Consider the following 23,843-nt stretch of genomic DNA (forward strand, 5'->3'; position numbering starts at 1 on the left):
GTACTTTTAAGTGCTAAAACTGATTTAAAAAATAAGCAGTTATGTGTTTGGATAAAAGTGCTGAAATTAATAATATGCAGCTGAAGAACTGGGTATACGAAGAGTTTTGCTTTAAAAAGAAGTATTTTAGGGATAGAATAGTAAATATTTTGGTCAAACTTAAAGTGCTTATAAGATGAAATTTGATAAGTTGGGGAGACCAACTTATGGCTTTTGGCTTATTTTTGGCTTATAAGCACTTAACTTATAAACACTTTTAATTTTACCAAACGCGTAGATAAGCCAAAAAATGCTTATAAGTCAGTTTGACCAACTTATAAGCTTAGCCAAACACCCTCTTACTCTTATGTTCTTGGTCAACTGGATTTTGCAATAATCTACTATCACACGTGGCAATTCTGGATTGCTTTACGAGAGGAAACCAGCATTGAGTTAGATTTTCTAGACATAATAATGTATCTAAAAATATCTACTCATGTTGTTGAACTTTGACAAATGGACAAGAATGCAAAAGTTAAACAAATTGTAATCCACCAATGAGGAAAAAGATACTGATACTCTAGGATAAGGACTTTACACTTTGGAAGTCATTTAAATACATTTGGTGCAAGACCAAGAAACTGAAGCCAAAAATCAAGTATTCTTTGTGTAGTATAGCTGCATTCAAGAGTTTTTTCATTTTATTTCTGCAACAATGGCTGCCTCAACAATGGCTCTCTCTTCCCCTTCTTTTGCCGGAAATGCAGTGAAACTCTCACCATCTTCCTCTGAGATCACTGGAAATGGGAAAGCTATCATGAGAAAGACCGTTACCAAGGCGAAGCCAGTCTCTTTTGGTAGCCCATGGTATGGTCCTGATCGTGTCAAGTAGTACTTGGGCCCATTCTCTGGTGAGGCTCCAAGTTACTTGACTGGTGAGTTCCCAGGTGACTATGGGTGGGACACTGCTGGACTTTCAGCTGATCCAGAAACTTTTGCTAAGAACCGTGAGCTAGAGGTGATTCACTGTAGATGGGCCATGCTCGGAGCTCTTGGTTGTGTCTTTCCCGAACTCTTGGCTCGTAATGTTGCTAAGCTCGGTGAAGCTGTATGATTCAAGGTTGGATCCCAAATTTTCAGCGAGGGTGGACTCGACTACTTGGGCAATCCAAGTTTGGTCCACGCACAAAGCATCTTGGCCATTTGGGCTTGCCAAGTTGTGTTGATGGGAGCTATTGAGGGTTACCGTGTTGCTGGTGGTGTTAGGGATATAGTAGATATGCCCTAGATCCAATATCATATTTGATGATCTGAACATATTTTTTGTGAACATTATTTGATATAGAATATATATGGCATTTGATATTCTTTTATCATTGTTATTAATTGCTTGATTAATTTGATAAGGTCCTTGATTAAATTTTGAGACTTGACATTGTGATGGAGATCATGATAATGAGAGTAAAGTTTCTTATAATTTAATCTAAATTTGTTCTTGATCGTAGGATTATTAATTTGGACATTAGTAATCCGGTTAGATCAATATTTATGTGATCGTCTTTATGGGATAAAGATTAGTTGATCTCATTAACTAAATTACATAGATAGATGATGCATATAGAGATATGGTCATTGAACCGACTCATTGGATAATTCCTAATGGTTAGAATTACCATAAACTGTCAATAGGATATTCTCTTGAAGAATGTGATGTAATAATTTCCTTTGACTTGAGATCGTCATAGTAATTGACAAGTTATTTATTGTGCTTTGATACCAGACACCTATGGCCCTAGGGCGATAGTTGAAAGGATATTGGGTACGATTAAATACTTGTAGAATTAGTGATTGATCAAGATGGAATCTGTCAACTCTTGGTAATGAGTTTAAGCTCCATGTTGTCATGAATTATAAACGACCAAACTAAGACCTTGGCCAGGGCAATTGAATGAAAGAAGAAATGAGTTTCTTAGCTCATTCAATGGTCGATTATATTTGACATGAACACATAGTTGGTCGCCTATTAGGATTTGACAGTTGAACCATATCCTAGGGTGATCCAGAGCTATAAGGACAGAAGGAATTACTACATTATTCTTCTACTGGTTCTTGAGAGTAAATGTATACTTCATTCTATCCTGTCGTTAAGGAGTGTTGCTAGACGCCACCCTTGATTAGTATATTGATATGATCAATTTACTACCGGTTTAGTATTGAACCTATGGGGTCGCACACTTACGAGTGTTCTGATCTTTGCTAAAGGATTAATTAACTTATTATTTGATAATTAAATTGTAGAATTTAATTAGTCAAATAAATTTAGTTATTAGTCCAAATGAAATATTGTTATATTCTTTGCTAGCACAGAGGATATAATTAATATTGTGAACAAATTGAAGTTTTCTATTTGGATTAGAAAATTAAATTATATCTCTTAGTTAAAATATATATGATATATTTGATACTCATAATTAATATTTATTTATATATACAGATATATAAAATATTAGTTAAAAGACTCATAAGTTAAAACCAACTTTGAGTTGGATTAACCAGAAAGTCCACAAAGGACGTGAGGCTCTCAAAATCCCATGAGTAATGGGATTAGTAGTTTACGTATAAGGTCCAAAAGGACTTGTTGGCTACTTTGTCCTATTGTGAATAGGATTTGTATTTTACAATATAAAATTATAAGAAGTGCAATATTGAGAATTGATCCTAACGTCAGTCACGGTCTTCACGTTTCCCTTAACCTAAACTGATAATTTGGTGCTCGAGTATATATAGATACGCACATCACCAAATAACGAGAGGAAGTGAAAAACTTCAGATGAGCCGCAAGAATATCACTTTGTGAAAGTGAGAATACAATACAAAGCCAAGAGAGAAAATACAATTGCAAGAAAAGTGTTTCTTGTTCTTCTAACATTGAGTTGAGATTTTTGAGAAAAATTTCAACACAATATTTCGTTCAATTTGTTCGCGGATTTCATTGATCAAAGAGTTGATAGCAAGGATCGGTCTCGGTGTGGATACGCATAGAGTCTTCGCACTATCGAAGAAATTTTGAAACGAGACTTTTTTCACCAGGTAAGTCTTAGATCCGATCTATTGACATGTAAATAAATTTTAAACACGAAAAGATCTTCCTAGGATTGTTATTGTCTTCCGCTGCGTGTTACGAACATCTATATGCAATCCTTCATGTGGACCTCTTGGTGAGGTTACCGACCCACTCTACCCCGGTGGTAGCTTTGACCCATTAGGTCTTGCTGATGACCCAGAGGCTTTTGCTGAGCTCAAGGTGAAGGAGATAAAAAATGGTAGACTTGCTATGTTCTCCATGTTCGGATTCTTCGTTCAGGCTATTGTCACCGGAAAAGGTCCATTAGAGAACCTTACTGACCCCGTTAACAACAATGCCTGGGCCTATGCCACAAACTTTGTCCCCGGAAAGTAAAGTTCTTAAAAGAAGAGTCTCTTTTAGTATCAGATCGTCTGATGTCCTTGTGAAACTGATGTAAATTACTGGAGATTATATAAGAATTTTGTTCAATTGTTTAGTTCTCAGTTACATTTTCTGTGCTATCCATAAATTAAGTACAAGTTAAAAAAATGGGGTAAATAGGGAACTTGGCATTTCTGAGGTACTAAAACAAATATAATAGTAGTAACAACAAAGCGTTCAAAGTTTCAAACAACAGCTTGCAGAGCAGAGGAAACCGATATTAAAATTGAAAAGAGAGGCTAATGATTTGGGAAACTCACACAAATGTCCCAAATAAATCTCAACTTACCAACCTCTAGCCATTAGTCATAGAATTACCAAAACTAGCCAACAAAAATTTAAAAACCAAATAATAGGGTTCTTTCTCTTAAAGAATCACATGCAAAAATCACCTTCCATATTTTTAATCGTGATTAGCAACATTAGATACAAGACGTAAAGAAAATTTCATGGACGGGGTAGCAAATAAGGTAATGAAATACAAAAATCTATACAATATTCTAAAAATCTAAACAAAAAAGGAACTTTTTTAATGGGTATAGTTGAAATTCATTGAAAATATATAGATAAGTCAATATACAAAATTTGAGGAAGATTGGAGATGATTTGGACTGGTTTGCATCAAAATTCGTAATTAAATCGAGTTCAAAAAAGTCTTCTGCGACACATGTATCAAACATGTATCACGCATGTATCTCACGCACAGATATACATGGATATACATGTGATACACAATTGATACAAGTATGATACATATGTGATACACAAATGATACACAGTGTGATACACATATCATTTTTTTTTCATGTTCAGCTTTTTACTTCGAATTTTCAATTCATACCACCTCAAAACTTCACCAAATCATCCCAAAATTGATATTCAAGCTCCTTAAGTTGTGCCCAATCTATTCTAATAACACCCACTCAAAACAAAGCAAAAATTTGATATTTTTTTGCTACAAATAGCTAATTGGCTAATTTGGCTAATATTAGTAATATTTTATCAATTGGCCAATTTTGTAATAAGCTACTTATAAATGGACATAGCTGATAATTTCCCTAATGATTTTCTTCCAGATATATACGAAATTCTATATATGCCAACCAAATTTGTAGGCATTGTTCTGCACTTCTACTTATATACAACTAAAATAAACTATGTTCTTGCCTTTTCCTTTACCCAGATTAAGGTTTAAAGACACAACTGCCTAGCAATATTATCTTTGTTTGTTCCGATATTTTTTAGTTACTACAGTGAAGTATTGTTATAGAGAAAATATATTAACATTACACAAAAATAGTTATAGTGAATGATCGTTATATAGAGATGTTATATAGAGGTCTGACTGTAATAGTATTGTCAATTTTGGTTCATATTTTAGCAGACCTGGAAGATTTGGTTGTGGTCCACTGCAAATGTTATCTTAATTATATGACCCTTTTGACATAAGATCAATGAATAAAATGTAGGAATTTTTACCTCCTATAGCAAAGGTTAACACCTTATTTATTTTAAATAAATACCATTTAAAAAAATTATATTCTATAGATATCTTTTAAGGTTTATAGCAAAATATTTAATTTTGGTTACCTCCTAATCCTAAGCCACTAAATACGCTAATCAGTTACACTATTTTCTTTCTCTCTCTACTTTGATACATCTCATTCTCTTCCCCCATCCCATTAAAATTTCCGATCTCCTCCTCCTTCCACCGGATTTGTGCAAAGCCCACTTCAGAGATGCTGATTTCGATAATGGATTTTCAGGGGATCTCAAGCTTCCCTTGAGTTTTTATATATAAAGAATTGCCCTATGCTCGATTTGTCGAACGAAGAAGATCTTATTCGTATAGTAGAATGTGAGTCCAAATTGTTCTTCATCCAAATCTGCGATCTAAGATTGCTATGCTAAACTTACACGACAAATTGAATATTGAAGCTTAATTTCCTTGTCATTAACATTTGATTACTGGAGCATTGATGCCGCAATTTGTTCTTAGGCCCAGACAAGAGCAACTTGGGCTTTTCCTTGGCCACCATTGCTCGACAGCGGATTCGCCAGAAATTAGGGTTTGTTCTTGAACAAAGACGACGGAGTTTGGGGTTGAACAACTTGATTTTCTATTAATATATTTCAATGTATTTTCATGTATTTCATTGTATTCATTGTCTTTTTTTTTCATTGTAATTCAATGTATCTCGTTGTATTCCATGTATTTCATTGTATTCACTGTCTTTTTTTAATTGTATTTCAATGTATCCTGTTGTATTCTACGTATTTTATTGTATTCACTGTCTCGTTATATGCCATGAATGTATTCATATGTTTTTTTTAATTAATATAATTTATGTATTCAGATGTATTATATAATTTCTCTGAAGATTGCTATGTTTTTGGGGTATTTTTCGGTTGAGAATCCTTTTTATAACTGAAAATACAATTTTTGTGTGTTATAATTGAATTTGTTGAGTTATATTAGAAGTCTATTATGTTAATTGATTCACTTTCCGTTTTAAAAACAGTATAATCCCCTATTTCACGCCGTGAATACAGTCGAATACAATAATCTATCCAGCTGTAATCCCATGTTTCACTCCATGAATACAATCGAATACACTCGAATACAACAACTGATTAGCTGGACTTCCCTGATTCACGCCTATTTTTGCTACTGTATTCATGAATACAATAGCTTAAATACATCAAATACATCTTATAACCACAAAAAAGGTATCTATAATCCGTAATATAGCAAATGATATCTATAGATGGCTAATTACTACCAAAAGATAGTGCTTTATGAAAATTTCTCTTTGATAATCCCTCCGGTCCATGATAAGTGTCTTCTCGCCTCTTTATTTTGGTCCAAAATAAATGTCCTTTTACATAATCAAGAAGCAATTAACTTTATTTTTTTAAAATTTGCCCTTATTTACATATCCCAATGTGTCAAGTTAAAAATATGCAAATCATAATTAAGTGTAATTTAGTCAAAATATCTTCTTTTTTTCTCTAGAGCTTAGAATTTTCTTAAAGGGTATGCCAAAGGCCAAAAAGCTACTTATTATGGACCGGCGGAAGTAATACACAATATATTATTTCTCCGTGTTTACCTCAAAAAATGTGAGTAACAATTAAAGGTGATTTGTGGTTTTAAAGATATGTGATTTATTCCAATACTAGTGAATATACAAGTAATATTAGGTTTAAGTAAGAAGAATTGATGAACCAAACCAGTATTGTTAGAGCAACGGGGACCTCGAGCACGACTATCTCGGGGGCCCCGAGGTGAGTTAAGAGCAAATAAAGTATGAACAATAAAATAAAAACAATAAAACTGAAGAACAATTGTGGAGCACAGTAAACGAGAAAAGCAGAATAGAATGTTATATTGTAGTGAATGAGATCTGTCTTTACAAAATGATTGGGTCCCTTTTATATAGGGGGGAAAACCCTAGTATGGTATATTCCCAATTATGGTAAAGAATTCTATTGGTACAGCTGTATAACAACCTAGTACGGACTCATACTATTTCGTACAAATCTTATCCCATAATTTATGCCCCGATCACGTGTCCTAGAAATTCCCGCTATTTCTTGAGTGTTATCGAATTGTACTGCCCTCGAGGTAGATCATGACGGGTCTTCGATTTACTCCCTCGAGGTATGCATTTTCCAGTCAGATCTGGTCTTTACTTCATGCTGCCCGAACTCGAGCCCGGGGTACCGTTAAGTCCTCGAAATCGAGCTCTCCGATTTCGACCGTATACAGATAGTCCCGCGTTTCTTAGAATGAAAAGATAAGAAACGATCTGATTCTCGCCCCTTCGATGTCCTAATCATGATGTCAGTCTAGTGAGATCAGCGGTCCGTGTGACTTAAAAGTCGTGCAAAAGTTACGCCTACACAGTTTTCGAAAAGCCTTTAATGAAAGACGGCTATTGGTCGTCCGTTTAGCTTCTCCAACACGCTTAGACAGCCTCTATAAATACTTCAATCCTTCATTCTTCAAACTTTTACTTTTACAATATCATCAAATCCTCTCTGCACTTATTCCTTCCTTGTGCCCATTTCTTAACCAGCTCCTTCTCCTTCTTCTGAATTTTCACAACAAAAATGGCAAAAACTTCTAAGACAGTTCCACNGTAATCCCATGTTTCACTCCATGAATACAATCGAATACACTCGAATACAACAACTGATTAGCTGGACTTCCCTGATTCACGCCTATTTTTGCTACTGTATTCATGAATACAATAGCTTAAATACATCAAATACATCTTATAACCACAAAAAAGATATCTATAATCCGTAATATAGCAAATGGTATCTATAAATGACTAATTACTACTAAAAAATAGTGCTTTATGAAAATTTCCCTAAAATGTAAGAAATATCTACAAGATCATTTTCTTTTATTCAAATTGTAACTGATCATAGAAGATCATAATGAGTCAATATGTTCCAAATTCTAACATGGAAGAGAGAGACAAAAAGCCTTCTTGTACATTCAAGTATACAATCTTCACAAAATGACTTGAAACTTTAAATAACTAAATAGACAATAAGGTCACCATTTGAGCACAGTGTGTTCTTGGAAATCAAACAAATCAGACCAGAGCTCATTATGCTTCCCTTTACTGGAGCTGCTATTTATCAAAATTGTGGTTCAGACATGAGAGATTGGGAAATCATTATTTCTCAGATGTTGTAACATCTCAAAAACAGTAAACAACGTCTTTGTTGGTATCAGAGAAGTTCACAAACCCAATGACCAGAACTATGATCCGGGCAACAGAGACAAATTCTGCAAACTATACAAGTTAGTGTACGAAAGAGGGAACCTGTCTCCTCTATCCACAAAAATGGTTCATCTTCTTGAGGTAGCTCAAAAGAGTCTGTCTCATACTCTAAGGACCAGCCAGCAATAAAGCAAATTGCTGATAAAAATGGGTTAGTGTATGTCGATTAAATTGCTGGTAAATGATCAAGCATTTCCCAAAAACAGTTGGAGGATAGCTCGTTCATCTTATTTATTAAATCAGTTGACCAAGCAGCTGTTCATTTGCACGAATCTTAGCATGCTGATTATAGCCATACACTGATGCATATGCCGTGCATCAATAGAAGCCTTCATCTTGAATGACGTTCAGCCATTTTATCTTCCTCTATATCTTTGGTGACATGTCCACTGGTTGGCCTACAAAATACACATGTAAAACATCAAGCCAAGAATTTGCGTAACATGAAAGGCAAAGCAAATATGATTTTGTTCTATTCATTCAAGGACAATCATAGTTAATCAGTCACTCAAATGGACACATAATGATCACAGCTAAAACAATATTACTCAAAAGAATTGGCAGACCCTTAACCATTACAATGACGCATAGAATGCTGGTGACAGGCGAATTCAGAAGAATAAGTGAAACAAATACCCTAGTAGATTTTCTCATTATGAGAGTCGACCTAGATTATGTATTTTTTCTATCCTAAATTGAGTGTCTGCTTTGATTTTTTGAAAGAATCCTAGCATGCAAACCAAACCTTAAGGCAACAGGCAGAGTAGCTCAAAACCTTATTAGCCCTCTTGAAAGCTCTTACACAACCTATGTGGGAAAACCATCTAATTCAAGCAGTGTTACCTTATTTTGCGGTTACAAGTCAACTTTAGTAGGGAATTTTGAGTGTGAGAGTCAGCTTGCCAAAAGTTGGCTTTGATATCATGTGAAAGAATATGATAATCCAACTCAATACCTTAAAGCAATGGATGTAGTAGCCCAAAACCTTTACAAACCACATCGAAGGCCCTTACGGAATACATAACACATAACCCAAATGGGACAAGTACCTAACTCAACATACATAAACACAATACGAAGAGATGAGGCGAACCCAGGATTTTAAGGCGACGCGGGTACCACTATTTTTTCTGCTAACATAAACATGTCAACAGGTTTATGTTCAACCAATAAATAAGATGGCTACTAAACTGAAATGGTAGAATATAGAAATTAAAACACATAGAAAGATTTGTTGGAGTAGGGACCGAACCTAGGTTAATATTTTCAAGGTATACATGCGTACATATACAAGATTTCTGACAAAGTTTACGGGGTCCGGTAACTCCTCAATTTTACAAGTAGGTCCTCCTCTGACTAAGAGCGAATGTAGCTTAAGGCATGAAAATTGGAATATATGCAAATATAAGTATTGTTGGTTTGACGAAATTCTTCCTGATGATTCTACTATTTGAGAAACGTAGTAACTAAGGCTTCTCATAGGTTGGTGTTATCAAAAAACGACTTCTCATGGCTTGTATCTGTATTGGTCTCCAAGGATAATTTATTATTTAAGCGAACATCCCTGAAGTGGCTTCATGTAATGGCACAAGATAGCCAAATGAACTACTGCAAGACACAGTTAACTTTGTCTGACTGTCAATACCATATCAATTGCGTAACTAGAAAAGTTCCTCTAAGTGCTGCATGCTAACTTTATAGACTAAAAGAGCTAAACCATAGAACACGTGGATAGAAACTCGAAAAGTACAAATCGTTTGTTTCACACAACTGCAGAGAATGTGAACTTAACCACTAAATTGGCATCTTTGTTTACCCCTGTGATCCACCTGAATTATACAGAAGTAAACTCATTCCTTCCTTTTTTTTCTTTTTTTTCTGGATGGAAGTGATAATTGTTGAAGTAGTAGTGTAAATGTGTAATATATTCATCTTGCTCAAGAATTCCTTCACGTAGTGGGTGCTACAGCAGGATAAATTAAGTCAAAGAAATTAAAAGAACATATTATACTTTCCACTGCAATCATCAAAAGCCCATCTGGTTTTCCTTTTTTTTTCTCTGTTTCCGAGTCTGCAGTTGTTTTAGGACATTTTACTTTTATTTTCTTTGAACTTTCTTTGGTTAACATGGATTAGAATCCAAGTTTACTTACAGTTACTCCTTTATTTATAAATACAAGCACCTCAGTTATGTGATCAAAGAGTGCTTATTAACCTGTCTTTTGAAGTTGGTTCAAGGGTCTTCGGAGACCCAATTCCAAATAGTGAAGATAATTTTTCCGGGTCAAAGCCGCACAGAAGAATTCCTCCATGCATTAGTAATTCATCCAAACAAAACTTCGGTGGATAGCTAGTCAAAGGCTTAACACAAGTCGTTGGACATTGTTCAAAATAAAATAATAATGAATTGAAGGAGAGTAGTGGTGTTAATTAGTTATTGACCCCAAAGTGACGGGGTACTGACCTTGACTGCTCCTATGTGCAACAACTACACCTAAAGCCCAAGCGAGTTGGGGTAAAACCAAACTTGGACAGTGTACTTGGCTGCTACTCCTGTGTAATTTTTTTTTTAAATAATTGCGGTGCCCGGGCCAGCTTGCGTGCACCTTGACTAATTCCACGGGATACCTGCCACCTCCCACCAGCAACAGGTACCTGGTGACTTTGTCCACCAAGGCTTGAGCAAATGGGAAGAAATCACCTTGTGTCTTTGCCTCCGTTGGAGTTGAACATGAGACCTCATGGTTCCCCTCCACTTTACTGACCGACCACTAGGCCAGACTTGGACAATGATTTGACTATTGCCTTCTTTAGTTTCAGAATATCTAGGCAGCCAGTGCACCTCAGCCAGGCCGCTTTCTGCCGTGTTGATGACCCACTAAGTAAGCAACATACGATACCACATCCTGAAGGTATAAGGGTCTTCTGAACATGACAAACTTTAGTTCTACAAATTTTTGTGCCTTTTTTCTGTTTCTTGTTTCTTATGTTCTACTTTATTTGGATAAAGTTCAATGTGAATGAAGATTTTACGTGCTTGAGTGTGCAAATTTGCCTAGGGAGAGCTATTGCCATCACTTCTCGAGTTTCAGTGGGTCTTCTCCGCCTTATAATCCATCAAAAATCACATAATCTATTTAATTCATGAGAAGCAAGATAAGAAGTACACATTAATAATAGTTAGATACTTATATGTAACTAATAACTCGGTGGCCTTCAGGCAGATGCATGCTAAAATAACAAGAAATCACATGTCAAATTTTCATGCAGAATACGCAAGGTTGGGAAAGTGAAAGTTGAACCATCTCATGTACCAATAAGCTATTATGGAAAGAGCACTTACAATCCACTGAATATTTTAATGGTGTCGTAGAACAACCACTGCAAAGTCACAACTGGTCCAACTAGCATTATCCTAATAGGAAGACTTCTTGTAAACAAATTAAGAAACCCAATTTTCTTCACAGCCTGAAAGGTAAAAAGGGTAAAATAAAAATGCAGCAAGCATGAAAGCATTTATTTATTTTTGGGTGTGGGAAAACATTAAGAGATTTTACCAGCTTTACGCTACTGGCCTTCTTGTTGTTAAGAGAAGCCACGATGTTGTCAGCAGGGTTCGAAATAATACTACCAATAGATCCAGCAGCATATCCAGCTAAACAAGTTACGCCAAGCTGCTGAGCTCTTGAACACTCTTCCTTCCTTTTCTGGATTATATTTCGATAAAGAAAATTCGCTGTATGCTCAAAGGTTGAGAACATAACTATTGAGACTGCAGACAAAATAACCAGAGTAAAATGAATAACCAACATTTTTTTTTTTGATGAAGTAAAAATGAATAACCAACATTATATCCTTATCAAGGGGAAAGAACAGAATAACCAACTTTAATTGTATTGATCATACCCCTAAACCAATACAGCTAATAGTCATCAATTTCTTCAATCACTGCTAAATTAGACCAAGATTAGAAATGACATATGGTAAAGCCAATTTTCTACTTTAAACTTTAACATCTATTCCAGAAAATGATCTAGTATAGCTAAGCTATGCATTTCAGCTAGATTTCAACTTCAGACAGGTGACATAAAACAGTCCTGTGTGGTGTGATTGGTATCACATGCTGCATATTGGTTATCTATGTGTAGTGTACACAATTTCATTGGATATACATATAAAGATTTGCGAATAGAGTTTCAAAGACGGAGAGGTACATGGTAGATTACGACCCAGTAGAGGAATAAGCCCTCTGTATAACCTGAAATTAGAAAGCCAAATTGTAGTGACTGTCAGCACGAAAAAATATTACACCACAAGGGGAAAAGAAGTCCATGGTTAGGTTTGTACCCATGGATGCCTTCTGATGCATATATTCTCGGAAATCCATCAGTGAGGCCTTTGGCGAAACGAGGCTGAGCTTGCACGCGAACTTTAATGGCCTCAAATGGGCAGAGAGCCACATTAGCAATTACTTCAGCTGATGCGCTGCTGGCGAAAAATACCAAACTCTTGTTCTGATCCACCAGTAAATTCGAGTACACTTTCTTAAAATATTCATATAGACCAAATCTACAAGCACCTTGAACACCATAGCCAAAAAATTTCCCAGCCCATCCTCGCCAAAAGGCCGATGGACCTTGTTCTCTCAATAAAGTCGTAAAGCATGTGGAAATGCTACTATACTTGATAGGGTGCACCTACAGATTACAAACAGTAATTCATATCATAAGAAAGATCATGATGAAAGTGAAATTATACCAACTGAAATGGGGTTGACGGGTATACTAGTCAATCCATCAACTATGCATAAACTTCAAATTAGTTTGGGTCGACTATATAAATCCTCTGTACCCATTCCGCTCAACTCAGGTATCATTCAAATGCAAAATAATTTGACCTCCTAAAGGTATTTATACAATTTAAGATCCACATTCATGAGCATTAACTAACTGTTTTTTTTATGACGGTAGACCAGCTTAGGCGCACCTCGACTATTCCACCGGGTACTTACTACCCTACCAGCATAGGCACCGGGTAAATCTGCCTAACAAGGCTTAAGCAGAAGGGAAGAATCACCTAGTGTTTTTTGTCTTCACTTTGGGATTTGAACCTAAACTTTATGGTTCTCCTCCCACTTCATTGACAACTAGGTTACATACTTGGGTGTGAGCATTGAAAAACTGCTTATGTTACCATTTTGCATATAAGAGACCAGAAATGATCAAATGGTGCGCCATTGATTTATATTACTATTTCTTGTTTCACTATAGTTAAGTTTTACTTTGAAATTTTTATCCAAAATTTCACTCTCAGTGTAATTAATTGGGGTTAAACCTTGAGATTATCTGAATTTGTAATGTTATTACTATAATGAGATAAATCAGTAGAAGAAGCAATGTAGCAAAAATTAGAATTGAAATAGAAATTGCCAAGACAAGGCAAAAAGACAGCACAAGAAATAGCAATTATACCAACCGAAAGGCGATTGACGGGCATAACAATCAATCAATCAACTATGCATCAATTCCGAATTAGTTGGGTTAGCTATATAAATCCTATGTATCCGTTCCATTCTATTCAAGTATCATCTCTATGCTAAATAATTTTGACTTTTTAAGAGTGTGTACACAATCTAAAATTCTATTCATTCAGCAGCATTAACTAATTATTTACATTAGTTTGTTGCATACAAGAAATCAGAAATACAACAAAAGGGCGGCTCGGTGCACTAAGCTCCCGCTATGCGTGGGGCCCGGGAAGGGCCGGACCACAAGGGTCTATTATACACGGTCTTATCCTGCATTTTTGCAAGAGGCTGTTTCCACGACTCGAACCGGTGACCTATCGGTCACATGGCAGTAACTTTACCAATTAGGCCAAAGCTCCTTTTCTAAATCAGAAATACAACATTACTAATATTTATTTTGACCAAGATTCTTACAAAAAAGTCAAACCCCAACAAATTTTTTTACCTGCATATTAACTTTGAGAACATCAAGAGGGGTGATAGCAAGATGAGTAGTGCCAGCACTAAGCATACCTCCAATTGTACAAATTCCATAATACCCTGGTGAGAATTCTTCACATACTTTTCCTCCTATTAAACTACTGCTACTCATATTTAAACTTAAAACTGTTTTGACGTTCTACAGAAAAACCCCACTTTGTTTTTTTCTTCTTAAACCCATATATGCAGCCAAAGTTTCGATTTTTCTACTGTATGTGATGGATCTTTCAACAGGGTTTTGTGCAAGATTTAAGGTAACAGCGAGAACGACGTCGTGGTATATGGTTTCCTCATTTAGTTCTTAAAGAATCTTTGTAATTATAGAACTGTTTTGCTTTTTTTTTCTTGGAACATTTTTAAGAAAGGGTATTTTAAAAAGAATCTTGATTGAGTACTGTCTGGGCATTTTCTTTTAAAGTTTTTGGGACAAAAATAAAAAATGTAAAATACATTAAATATTCAATTTTCATGCCTTGTTTTGTACCCCAAAAAAAATAAATAAGAAGTTAGACCCTCCTTCCTCCTCCCCCCCTCCCCTCCCGGGCCAATAGAGAGAAAAAAAGTCATCATGAAATATATTCCTTTCAGACAATTTTTTTTAGAAAATTATACAACTCAAACATACACTTTTTAAGAAATCAATTCAAAAAATGACACCTAAGTGTGTGGAATGAATCTACGATTAATGCTGGTCATGAAGTTAAACGAACAAAGAGATGCTAAAAAAAATATGTACTTACAAGTAGGGGTGGGCATAAATCTAAAAAACCGGATCTAATTGCACTAATTCGTGTCGAGGCTGATAATTAGGACTAGTTATACAGCTGTATGCCAGCTGTTAGTGAGTTGGCATTAGTGTAGGATTAAGTTAACAAGTTAGTTAGTTAGTTAACTAATAAATAGGGAGTTTTATTTTTATTTCAGATTTTGTAGCTTAGTATTGATTCACTAAGAATGCATTTCTCTTCCTTCTCTCTCTCTCTCGTCTCATTTCCTCTCCTGCTCATCTCCATAGCTGACCTCCATTAACATGATATCAGAGCTTCGGTGAAGTTACCTGGTTCAGCAATTAGGAGAAGTCTGCTGCGAAGAGAAGTAAGAAGAAAATACTCACAAATTGAGCTCAAATTCGAATTTGTGATCTATGGCGATAATTCCTCTGTGAGTGAATCTCGATTCACTAAAAACTTCAATCTCAATTGTTGATTTTTGAAGACCTGCTAATTGATTACTACGATGACTATCGAAGAAATTACTTCCTCTGCTCCAGCCACTCCAACACTACATGATCAGAATGTAGACCTAGTTCATCACAATCACCCTCTCTATATCCAAGCATATGATACACAAGGTGCAGTTCTCATTTCAATTCAACTTCGAGGTTCTGAGAATTATTCATTGTGGAGTAGATCTATGAAAATTGTATTGCATGGTAAAAACAAGTTAGGTTTTGTGTTAGGAACCTGTAGAAAACACATGTTTGATCCTAGCCTATATGAGCTATGGGATAGGTGTAATGTTATTGTGTTGGCTTGGATAATGAACATTGTGGCTCCAAATTTACTTAGTTCTATGATATACGCTTCTAATGCTCACAAGGTTTGGGAAGACCTTCGTGAGAGGTTTGATAAGATCAATTTATCTAGATCCTTCTACTTACACAAGGAAATCGGGAAGCTAACACAATGTCTATTATCTGTGTCTGAATATTTTTCAAAACTTAGAGAATTGTGGGATGAATATGAGGCTTTAGTTCCTCCTCCTTCATGTGGTTGTCCAGAATCTAAACAAAATGCAGAACATTAAGCTTCGAAAGTTGTATCAATTTCTTACTGGGCTAAATGATACTTTTGATAATGCTAAGGATCAGATTCTCACGACTAGACCAGTACCTAATATAAACCAGGCATATGCAATGATCATTAATGTGGAAAGTCAAAGAAGAAACAATGCTACTGTTGGTGTTACTACAGCTCTACTGAGTAATAGAGCCCCTACTGATGGTTACAATCGTGGTTATAAGCCCAGAAATAACTTTGGAAAGTCTCTCTTCAGTGTGACTTATGCCATCTTAAAGGACATACTGGAGACAATTGTTACAAACTTCATTGTTACCCCACTGATTTTAGAGACAGGAAAGGAGAGGGAGGTACTCCTGATTCCAAAGGTGCATATGCACACACTGTCAGTAGCATCTGATTCATCTAACCAACAAGGAGGTGCTGCTAATGTGGTTCCATCATATGGTTCAGCAACAGCAGGTGTCTCTTCAGCACCTTTCTTTACTCAGGATCAATACAATCGGATCCTGCAGATGTTGAACAAAGGAAAGCAGGTTGAAACTGTGGCTAATTCTGCAACAATGAATACTACAGGTACTATAACGGCTCTCATGTCTCATATAGCAAACAACAATTGGATTATAGATACATGTGCTACCAATCATATGGCTCACAACCTGAATTTATTGAGCAATATTAGAAAATTATCAGATAGTGATCAAAACTCAGTTCAACTTCCTAATGGTGAAAAGGTTATTATCAGTCACACTGGTGATCTATCATTGTTTAAGGATAAATTAGTACATCATGTGCTTTATATTCTAGATTTCAAGTTTAATCTGATATCATTGTCAAAAATCACAAAAGAGCTAAGATGTCTAGTAGCTTTCTTTCCTGACTTCTGCATATTTCAGGAGCTCTTCACTGGGAAGGTGATAGGGATTGGTAAAGAGGAGCATGGACTCTACATTGTGAAGCACAAAGAACAAGATGTTCCCAAGCAGTTGTCAGATCCTATGCCAATTCATTCTTGTCCTCTTGTAAATACTACTGTTAGTGAGTCCCAAACAAATAATGCTAGTACTGAAATAAGAATTCTACTGAATATCTATATGAGATTGTCTTGTGGCATAAGAGGTTAGGCCATGCACCATTAAGAGTTCTAAAGAAGATAGAAGTCTGCCTAATGTTCAGTTGAAGGAGCATTTCTGTACAGTTTGTCATGTTGCTTAGCAAACAAGAATTCCTTTTTCTTCTAGTAATGCATGTTATATTAATGTATTTGATCTCATACATGCATGCTGATATTTGGGGGCCATATAGAGTACCTACTCAAAATGATAGGAGGTATTTTTTTACTTTAGTGGATGACTACTCAAGGTTTATCTGGCTTTTCTTAATGAATGACAAGGCAGAATCTATTGTGATCTTGAGAAATTTTCTGTTATTAGTCAAAAATCAGTTTCACTACAGTGTCAAGTGTCTAAGGTCAGACAATGGTACTGAATTCTTTAACAATCAAGTCACAGGACTTCTACAAGAACATGGCATAGTTCATCAAAGTTCTTGTGTATACACTCGTCAACAAAATGACAAAGTTGAAAGAAGACATAGATCTATTTTTGATATGGATAGGGCCTTAAGGTTTCCGGATTGTGTCCCCTGAAAATTTTGGGGAGAATGTATTACTACTGTTGTGTACATTCTGAATAGGCTACCTACTACTGTACTGAAGGGTGTATCTCCTTTTAAAAAGTTATTTCACAAGTCCCCTTCTTTACAACATCTCAAAGTCTTTGGGAGTCTGTGTTATGCAACTAACCTGAAGAAAATAGATAAGTTCTGCCCTAGAGCTATTCATGTTGTTCATCTAGGTTATTCCTCTTTCCAGAAGGGTTATGTTATGTATGACCTGAGCTCTCAACTCTTCTTTGTTAGTAGAGACACTGTGTTCAGAGAAGATATTTTTTCATTCAAACATCTACATACAACCCCATCTCATTTGTTTCCAGTTCTAGAGTTCAGAGATGATGAGGATCCTACTCTGCATACTCCTGACTCCTTCAGTCCATCTGCTACTCCATGTCCTTCTATGCCTTCCTTGAGTAACCAACCTACTCCATTCTCCTCTTCTCCACCTACTACTGATTATTCTTCCTCATCCTCTCTTCCTTCACCTGCTCATGCTGATTTAAGGAGATCTTCTAAGGTGACTAAACCTCATTTATGGATGCAAGACTATATTGTGTTGTCTAAGCCTTTTTCCTGTACTCACCCTATCTCACAGTGTGTAACCTATGATTATCTCTCACCTACCTGCAGGGCATTGCTTGCAGCTTATTTGGCCATTACTGAGCCAAGGTCTTATGATGAAGCCAAGGCAGATCCCAAGTGGATTGAGGCTATAAAAGCTGAGATTTTAGCCTTAGAAGCTAATCAGACCTGGACTATTGTTGATCTTCCTCACGGTAAGACTCCTATAGGATGTAAATAGATCTTTAAAGTGAAGTACATGTCTACTGGTGAAGTGGAGAGGTATAAGACTCGACTAGTTGCCAAAGGATATACTCAATTTAGATTATAAGGAGACTTTATCTCCTATAGCTAATATGGTAACTGTTAGATCTGTGGTGGCTTTGGCTGTAACATCTGGATGGTATATTTTTCAGATGGATGTACACAATGCTTTCCTTCAAGGTGATCTCCTTGAAGAGATGTTCATGCACATCCCAGATGGCTTTGCCAGCCAGGGGGAGTTACAGCAACAACAGAAGGTTTGCAGGCTTCATAAGTCACTGTATGGGCTTAAACAAGCTCCAGACAGTGGAACTTAAAGCTTACTAGTGCACTAATTGACATGAGATTTGTTCAATCGCACTATGACTATTCTTTGTTCACACATAAGGTAGGTTGTGATCTTCAGTAGTGTTGGTGTATGTGGATGATCTGTTGGTGACAGGAACTAGCTTAGCACTCATTCAACAAGTGAGGAAGATCTACAAGCCAAGTTTAAAATGAAGGATCTGGGAGAACTGAAGTTTTTCCTTGGTATTGGGTTTTTGAGATCTAAGGAAGGAATTTTGATGAATCAAAGGAAGTATGCACTTGAGCTAGTGTCTGAAATAGGATTAGCAGGTAGTAGAACAACAGTTACTCCTCTAGATTTCAATCACAAGCTCTCCTCTGTAGAACTAGACAGGTTTTTGCACACTAGTGAGACTCAGTTGACAAAGAAATAGAAGATAGAAGCAGCTACCAAAGGCTGACTGGCACAATGTTATACCTAACTATGACTAGGCCTGATATTTCCTTTGTAGTTCAGGTACTTAGTCAATACATGCATGCTCCTAAGCAGTCTCACATGGATGCAACTATAAGAGTAGTTAGATACATTAAGGGCACTGCAGGTCTTGGGTTGTTTATGCTAGCAGATGAAAGCACAGAATTGTCAGCATTTTGTGACTTAGATTGGGGAGCATGTGTAGAAACCAGGAAGTCAGTAACAGGCTACATAGTGAAGTTTGGGCAAGCTTTGGTGTCTTGGATATCAAAGAAACAAAGTAATATTTCCAGAAGTTCTGCTAAAGTAGAATTCAGGAGCATGTAGCTGAGATCACTTGGTTAATTGGGCTTTTAAAGAGCTTGGAGTGAAGGTGAATTTGCCTGTGCAACTGTTTTGTGACAGCAAAGCTGCAATTCAGATTGCAGCTCACCCCATTTTTCATGAGAGGACAAAACACTTTGACATTGATTGTCATTTTATGAGAGAAAAAATTCAAAATGAGCAAATACAAACTCAACATATTGGAACCAAGGATCAGTTCGTTGACCTGCTTACAAAAGGCTTTTGCAGACCATAACATGATCATCTGGTAGGCAAGCTGGGAATGAAGAACATATTTCATCCCTCAGCTTGAGGGAGAGTGTTGAGGCTGGTAGTTATACAGTTGTATGCCAGCTATTAATGAGTTGGCATTAGTGGAGGATTAATAACAAGTTAGTTAGTTAGTTAGCCATGTGTATAAATAGGGAGTTTTATTGTCATTTCAGATTTTGTAGCTTAGTATTGATTCAGTGAGAATGCATTTCTCTTCCTTCTCTCTCTCGTCTTATTTGCTCTCCTACTCATCTCCATAGCTGACCTCCATTAACAATTCAGTATTTCGGTATCGGTTCTTCAGTTATTCGGTATTGATTTGATACGAATTTTGGTATTTTCGGTATGGTTCTCGCCATAGAACTTTCGATACTTCGATAATACCAAAATATTTTAAGTAAGCCTCCCACCACTTTCCAGCCCAAGTTTTTAATGTTCTTACTATATGGTGGCTTTTGGAGGATTCAAATGAGAGAAGAAAACGATATAATTTGCTTCTGTTTAATACTTATTGTGATAAACCTTCTGTTGCTGGTTGTGCGCTTTGGCTTTTCTGCTGTTGGTACTCTCTTGCTGAAAGTAAGGACCGAAATTTCTTATCAAATGACGGTATTTTATATTCTTATGTGATTTCTATTGAATTAGAGTTCACCCCAGTTCCGTTCGCAAAGACTTGGTACAATACTGAAATCGTACCAAAACCATATCGAACTACTTTAGTACTATATTTGGCATGCACAACTAATATACCGAATACCAAAGTACTGATAATAGGCTAGATTCATGTAGTTTGGCGACTATTTATGCCCCAACTTGACTATGCTTCACCGTTCTAAGAATGTTAAATGACGATAAAATGGCTCTAATTGTGAATTTCATGTTTTGCAGGAGCAAGTTGTGCTTATGAAGACTTAGGACAGTGTTCGGAGCTAAATTAAAGCAAGGGAAGCCCCTCGGAGCTGAGTACGTGTGAAAGAAGAAAGAAAAGAAGAGAAAAAAGGCTGATTCACTCTAGCGCGGCCTTAGCGCGACCGCGCTAGAGCAGGAAATTGAGGCAGAACACTCAGCTATATGCGCGGCCACTAGCGCGGTTCGAGCGCGGCCGCGCTAGTCCAATCCGGAGCGCAGAAGTTCTGGGGTAAGGTTGGAAGTTTAGGGGTAATTCCACTTAACCTATAAGAGGTCCAGCTCGCCCAAAAAGACATTATCAAGGTTTTTATAGCTTAGTTGAAGGCAAGAAGAGGAAAGAGGCAAGGAGGATAATTCGACATCGAGTTCTACCTTTCTTCCTTTTGTATTTATCATTCATGATGAATTTTGTTGTTGTTATTATGAACACGATTATGAGTAGCTAATTATTTAGTCTAGGGTTTTGATGGAACCTGTTGAAGGATGAACTTCGTGTTATGTTAATATAGTTTGCCCAATTTAATCTCTATTTGTTCAACTACATTCTTGTTGTAGTTAATTGATATGATCCTCAATTAGCTGTGATTATTTAGTATGTATTACTCGGGAGAGAGTGCATATTTAGGTAGTTGTTGAACAATACCACTCTCAAAGTATATGAGGGATCAATAATCGAGGGTTTAAATATGGGATTAGGGATAATGAAACCTTGGGTGCGATCTAAAGTGAGCTGTAATAAAAGCCAGCTAGCGTAACTTGGGAGAGTGCGTCTAGTAAATTGTCGTAATTACTTGGGAGAGATTTATGGTAGTAAGAGTTCTCATGATTGATAGAGACGATTAGGCAATTCTATGCAAAACATAATGGGAAGGGATTCCATCAATAGGGGAAATCACAACCTTAGATCATTCTCTTATTTGTTTACAACTCAGTCATAGTTAGCATTTAGTTTACTTAACTTCATTCAGTTATAGTTAGTAAAAATATCACCAATTGTTATTCAAAATATCTGGAAAGTTGATTACAAAGAGTTCAGTAAACAAAAGTAATCAGTTGGTTAATTCCCTGTGGGTTTCGACTCTGAGCTAAATACTCGGATTATATTTGCAACAACCGTTTGTCCTTTTTATAAGGCATAGTTGGGCGTGATCAAATTTTGGCACCGTTGCCGGGGAATTAACGGTGTTATTAATTACAGTTGAAAGAAATACAAAAATTCTTTGTGTAGTCAGTTTTCTTTATTTTCAATCCATACATTGAAATTTTAACGTTTGTTGACTTGGTTGTACAGGTGCATGCCTAGAAACTCATCGAGAACTGGTGAAGTATTTAAAGCATTATCAGATCCCGAGAAAGTTTTCAAGGCCTTGAATTGGGCCAACCGGAAAAATAAACAACAACAATCAACTGAACAACTCGAACCAGACATGGGGGATAACGTGGTAGACCCAGCTGCGCCAGTAGTGGTGCCTCTTGTGCCAGAGGCTGCTCTATATGACTGGGCGCAACCCACAGCAAAGAATTTGGCCACAACGATATTAGTCCCGCAAATACATGCCAAATCTTTTCAGATCACAAACAACATGCTGCATTTGTTGCAAAACAAGGGACTATTTTCGGGGTCATACATTGAAGATCGTCAACAACACTTGAATTTCCTATCAATTTGCAAAACTCAAAAGCAGCCCAACATAACTTAGGAAGCAATAAAGTTGTTGTTGTTTCCATTCTCAGTGACAGGAGCTGCCCAGACTTGGCTAAATTCACTCCCCATTAATTCCATCATGACTTGGGAGGAGTTAGTCAAGCAATTTGTGAATACGTTTCATCCACCCAACAAGACTGCTCAGCAAATTGATGAAAATTTGAGCTTCAAACAGAAACCAATGGAAACACTGCAAGAAACATGGGAACGATTCAAAGGGATGTTGGTTATGTGTCCGCACCACGGTATTCCAGATCAGATGTTTGGGCAGCGATTTTACATGGGTGTGGCAGATAGCGTGAAGGCTAATGTTGATGTTTCGGCTGGTGGAGCATTCTTGAGCAAAACATGGAGAGAAAACCAGAGTCTGCTTGACAAGATGGCACAGAATTCGGGGTGGACAACCAGGAATGCACCTATCACTCCAGTAGTTCACTCAGTGCCCGTAGATCCATCCAACACTCTTGCTGAAAATTTGGTCACCTTAATGACACAAATGAGTATACTCACCAAAAAGGTGGAAGAGTCAGGGCAGAAGCAATAGGTGCACGTTGTAGATACAACCAATGGGGGTTTATGCACATCTTGCATTAGTCAACCAATTGGTAGCCAATGGATGCAGAAAGTGATCATCATCATTACCCTGAGGACATGAATTATGTGTCTAATTATAGGGGCCAGAGATAGGGTGGTCAGAATTGGGGCCAACAGAATCAGCCATTCAGGCCAGTCCAGCCACAGCACAACAATGGAAATATGGGAGCCATGCGACCTCACAATAATGTAGCACCCTACCAAAGGCCATAGGGATACAACAATCAAAATCAACAGCAGGGTTATCATCCTCCTCAGCAGCAACATGGTGGGAGATAAGAAGATGGGTTTGCTAGACTCGAGGCAATGATGCAGCAGGTTATTGGGTCAAATGCGAAAATGAGTGAAAGATTAGATGCACATGAGTCAGCTATAAAGAATATTGAAGTGAAATTGGGCCAGATCTCGATGTCTTTGAATAATTGTCCTCATGGGACATTGCCTGCAGACACGCAGGTAAATCCTATCAAGGCCCGAAGCAGCTGATGGCAGTGAGTCTACATAATGATAGAGACTTAGACTTGGAGCAAGAGAGGTCTCGAGAAAGCAGACAGGCTGAGACACTTGTACCAGTGCCCATTGAGCTAGATGATTCAACGAAACTGACAGAGGTGACAGTACAGCCTGCCCAGGAAGAAACCAACACACATATTGAGGCTGAGAAAGAAGCTGAGACAGACC

At 36.9% G+C, this 23,843-nt stretch overlaps 2 protein-coding genes and 1 pseudogene across 2 annotated transcripts; 2 read left to right on the top strand and 1 right to left on the bottom strand.

The window, feature by feature from the left end:
- Nucleotides 1-628: 628 nt before the first annotated feature.
- LOC109240938 lies at nucleotides 629-3,454 on the top strand (annotated as a pseudogene).
- Nucleotides 3,455-7,883: 4,429 nt separating this feature from the next.
- On the bottom strand, nucleotides 7,884-14,671 carry LOC109240939 (mitochondrial phosphate carrier protein 1, mitochondrial-like). The gene is made up of 6 exons (XM_019407630.1): nucleotides 14,262-14,671; nucleotides 12,637-12,986; nucleotides 12,504-12,547; nucleotides 11,847-12,061; nucleotides 11,633-11,757; nucleotides 7,884-8,687 (listed from the first exon to the last, which is right to left on the bottom strand). Exons 1-6 carry the CDS (start codon nucleotides 14,406-14,408, stop codon nucleotides 8,621-8,623), a joined length of 948 nt encoding a protein of 315 aa, XP_019263175.1. The 5' UTR covers nucleotides 14,409-14,671; the 3' UTR covers nucleotides 7,884-8,620.
- Nucleotides 14,672-19,091: 4,420 nt separating this feature from the next.
- On the top strand, nucleotides 19,092-19,684 carry LOC109240936 (uncharacterized mitochondrial protein AtMg00810-like). Its single transcript, XM_019407628.1, has 2 exons — nucleotides 19,092-19,276; nucleotides 19,375-19,684. The coding sequence occupies exons 1-2, from the start codon at nucleotides 19,092-19,094 to the stop codon at nucleotides 19,682-19,684; spliced, it is 495 nt and encodes a 164-aa protein (XP_019263173.1).
- Nucleotides 19,685-23,843: the final 4,159 nt, after the last annotated feature.

Source organism: Nicotiana attenuata, unplaced genomic scaffold (assembly GCF_001879085.1).
Source record: "Nicotiana attenuata strain UT unplaced genomic scaffold, NIATTr2, whole genome shotgun sequence".
Lineage (NCBI taxonomy): Eukaryota > Viridiplantae > Streptophyta > Magnoliopsida > Solanales > Solanaceae > Nicotiana > Nicotiana attenuata.

Coding starts and splice junctions, on each gene's coding strand:
- LOC109240939 (XM_019407630.1), bottom strand. CDS start 14,408: ATGAGTAGCAGTAGTTTAATAGGAGGAAAAGTATGTGAAGAATTCTCA. Junction 12,062..12,503: donor ACTGGGTCGTAATCTACCAT/GTACCTCTCCGT, acceptor TTTTGTCTGCAG/TCTCAATAGTTATGTTCTCA. Junction 8,688..11,632: donor ATTAAAATATTCAGTGGATT/GTAAGTGCTCTT, acceptor TGTATTTTGTAG/GCCAACCAGTGGACATGTCA.
- LOC109240936 (XM_019407628.1), top strand. CDS start 19,092: ATGAAGGATCTGGGAGAACTGAAGTTTTTCCTTGGTATTGGGTTTTTG. Junction 19,277..19,374: donor TCCTCTGTAGAACTAGACAG/GTTTTTGCACAC, acceptor AACTATGACTAG/GCCTGATATTTCCTTTGTAG.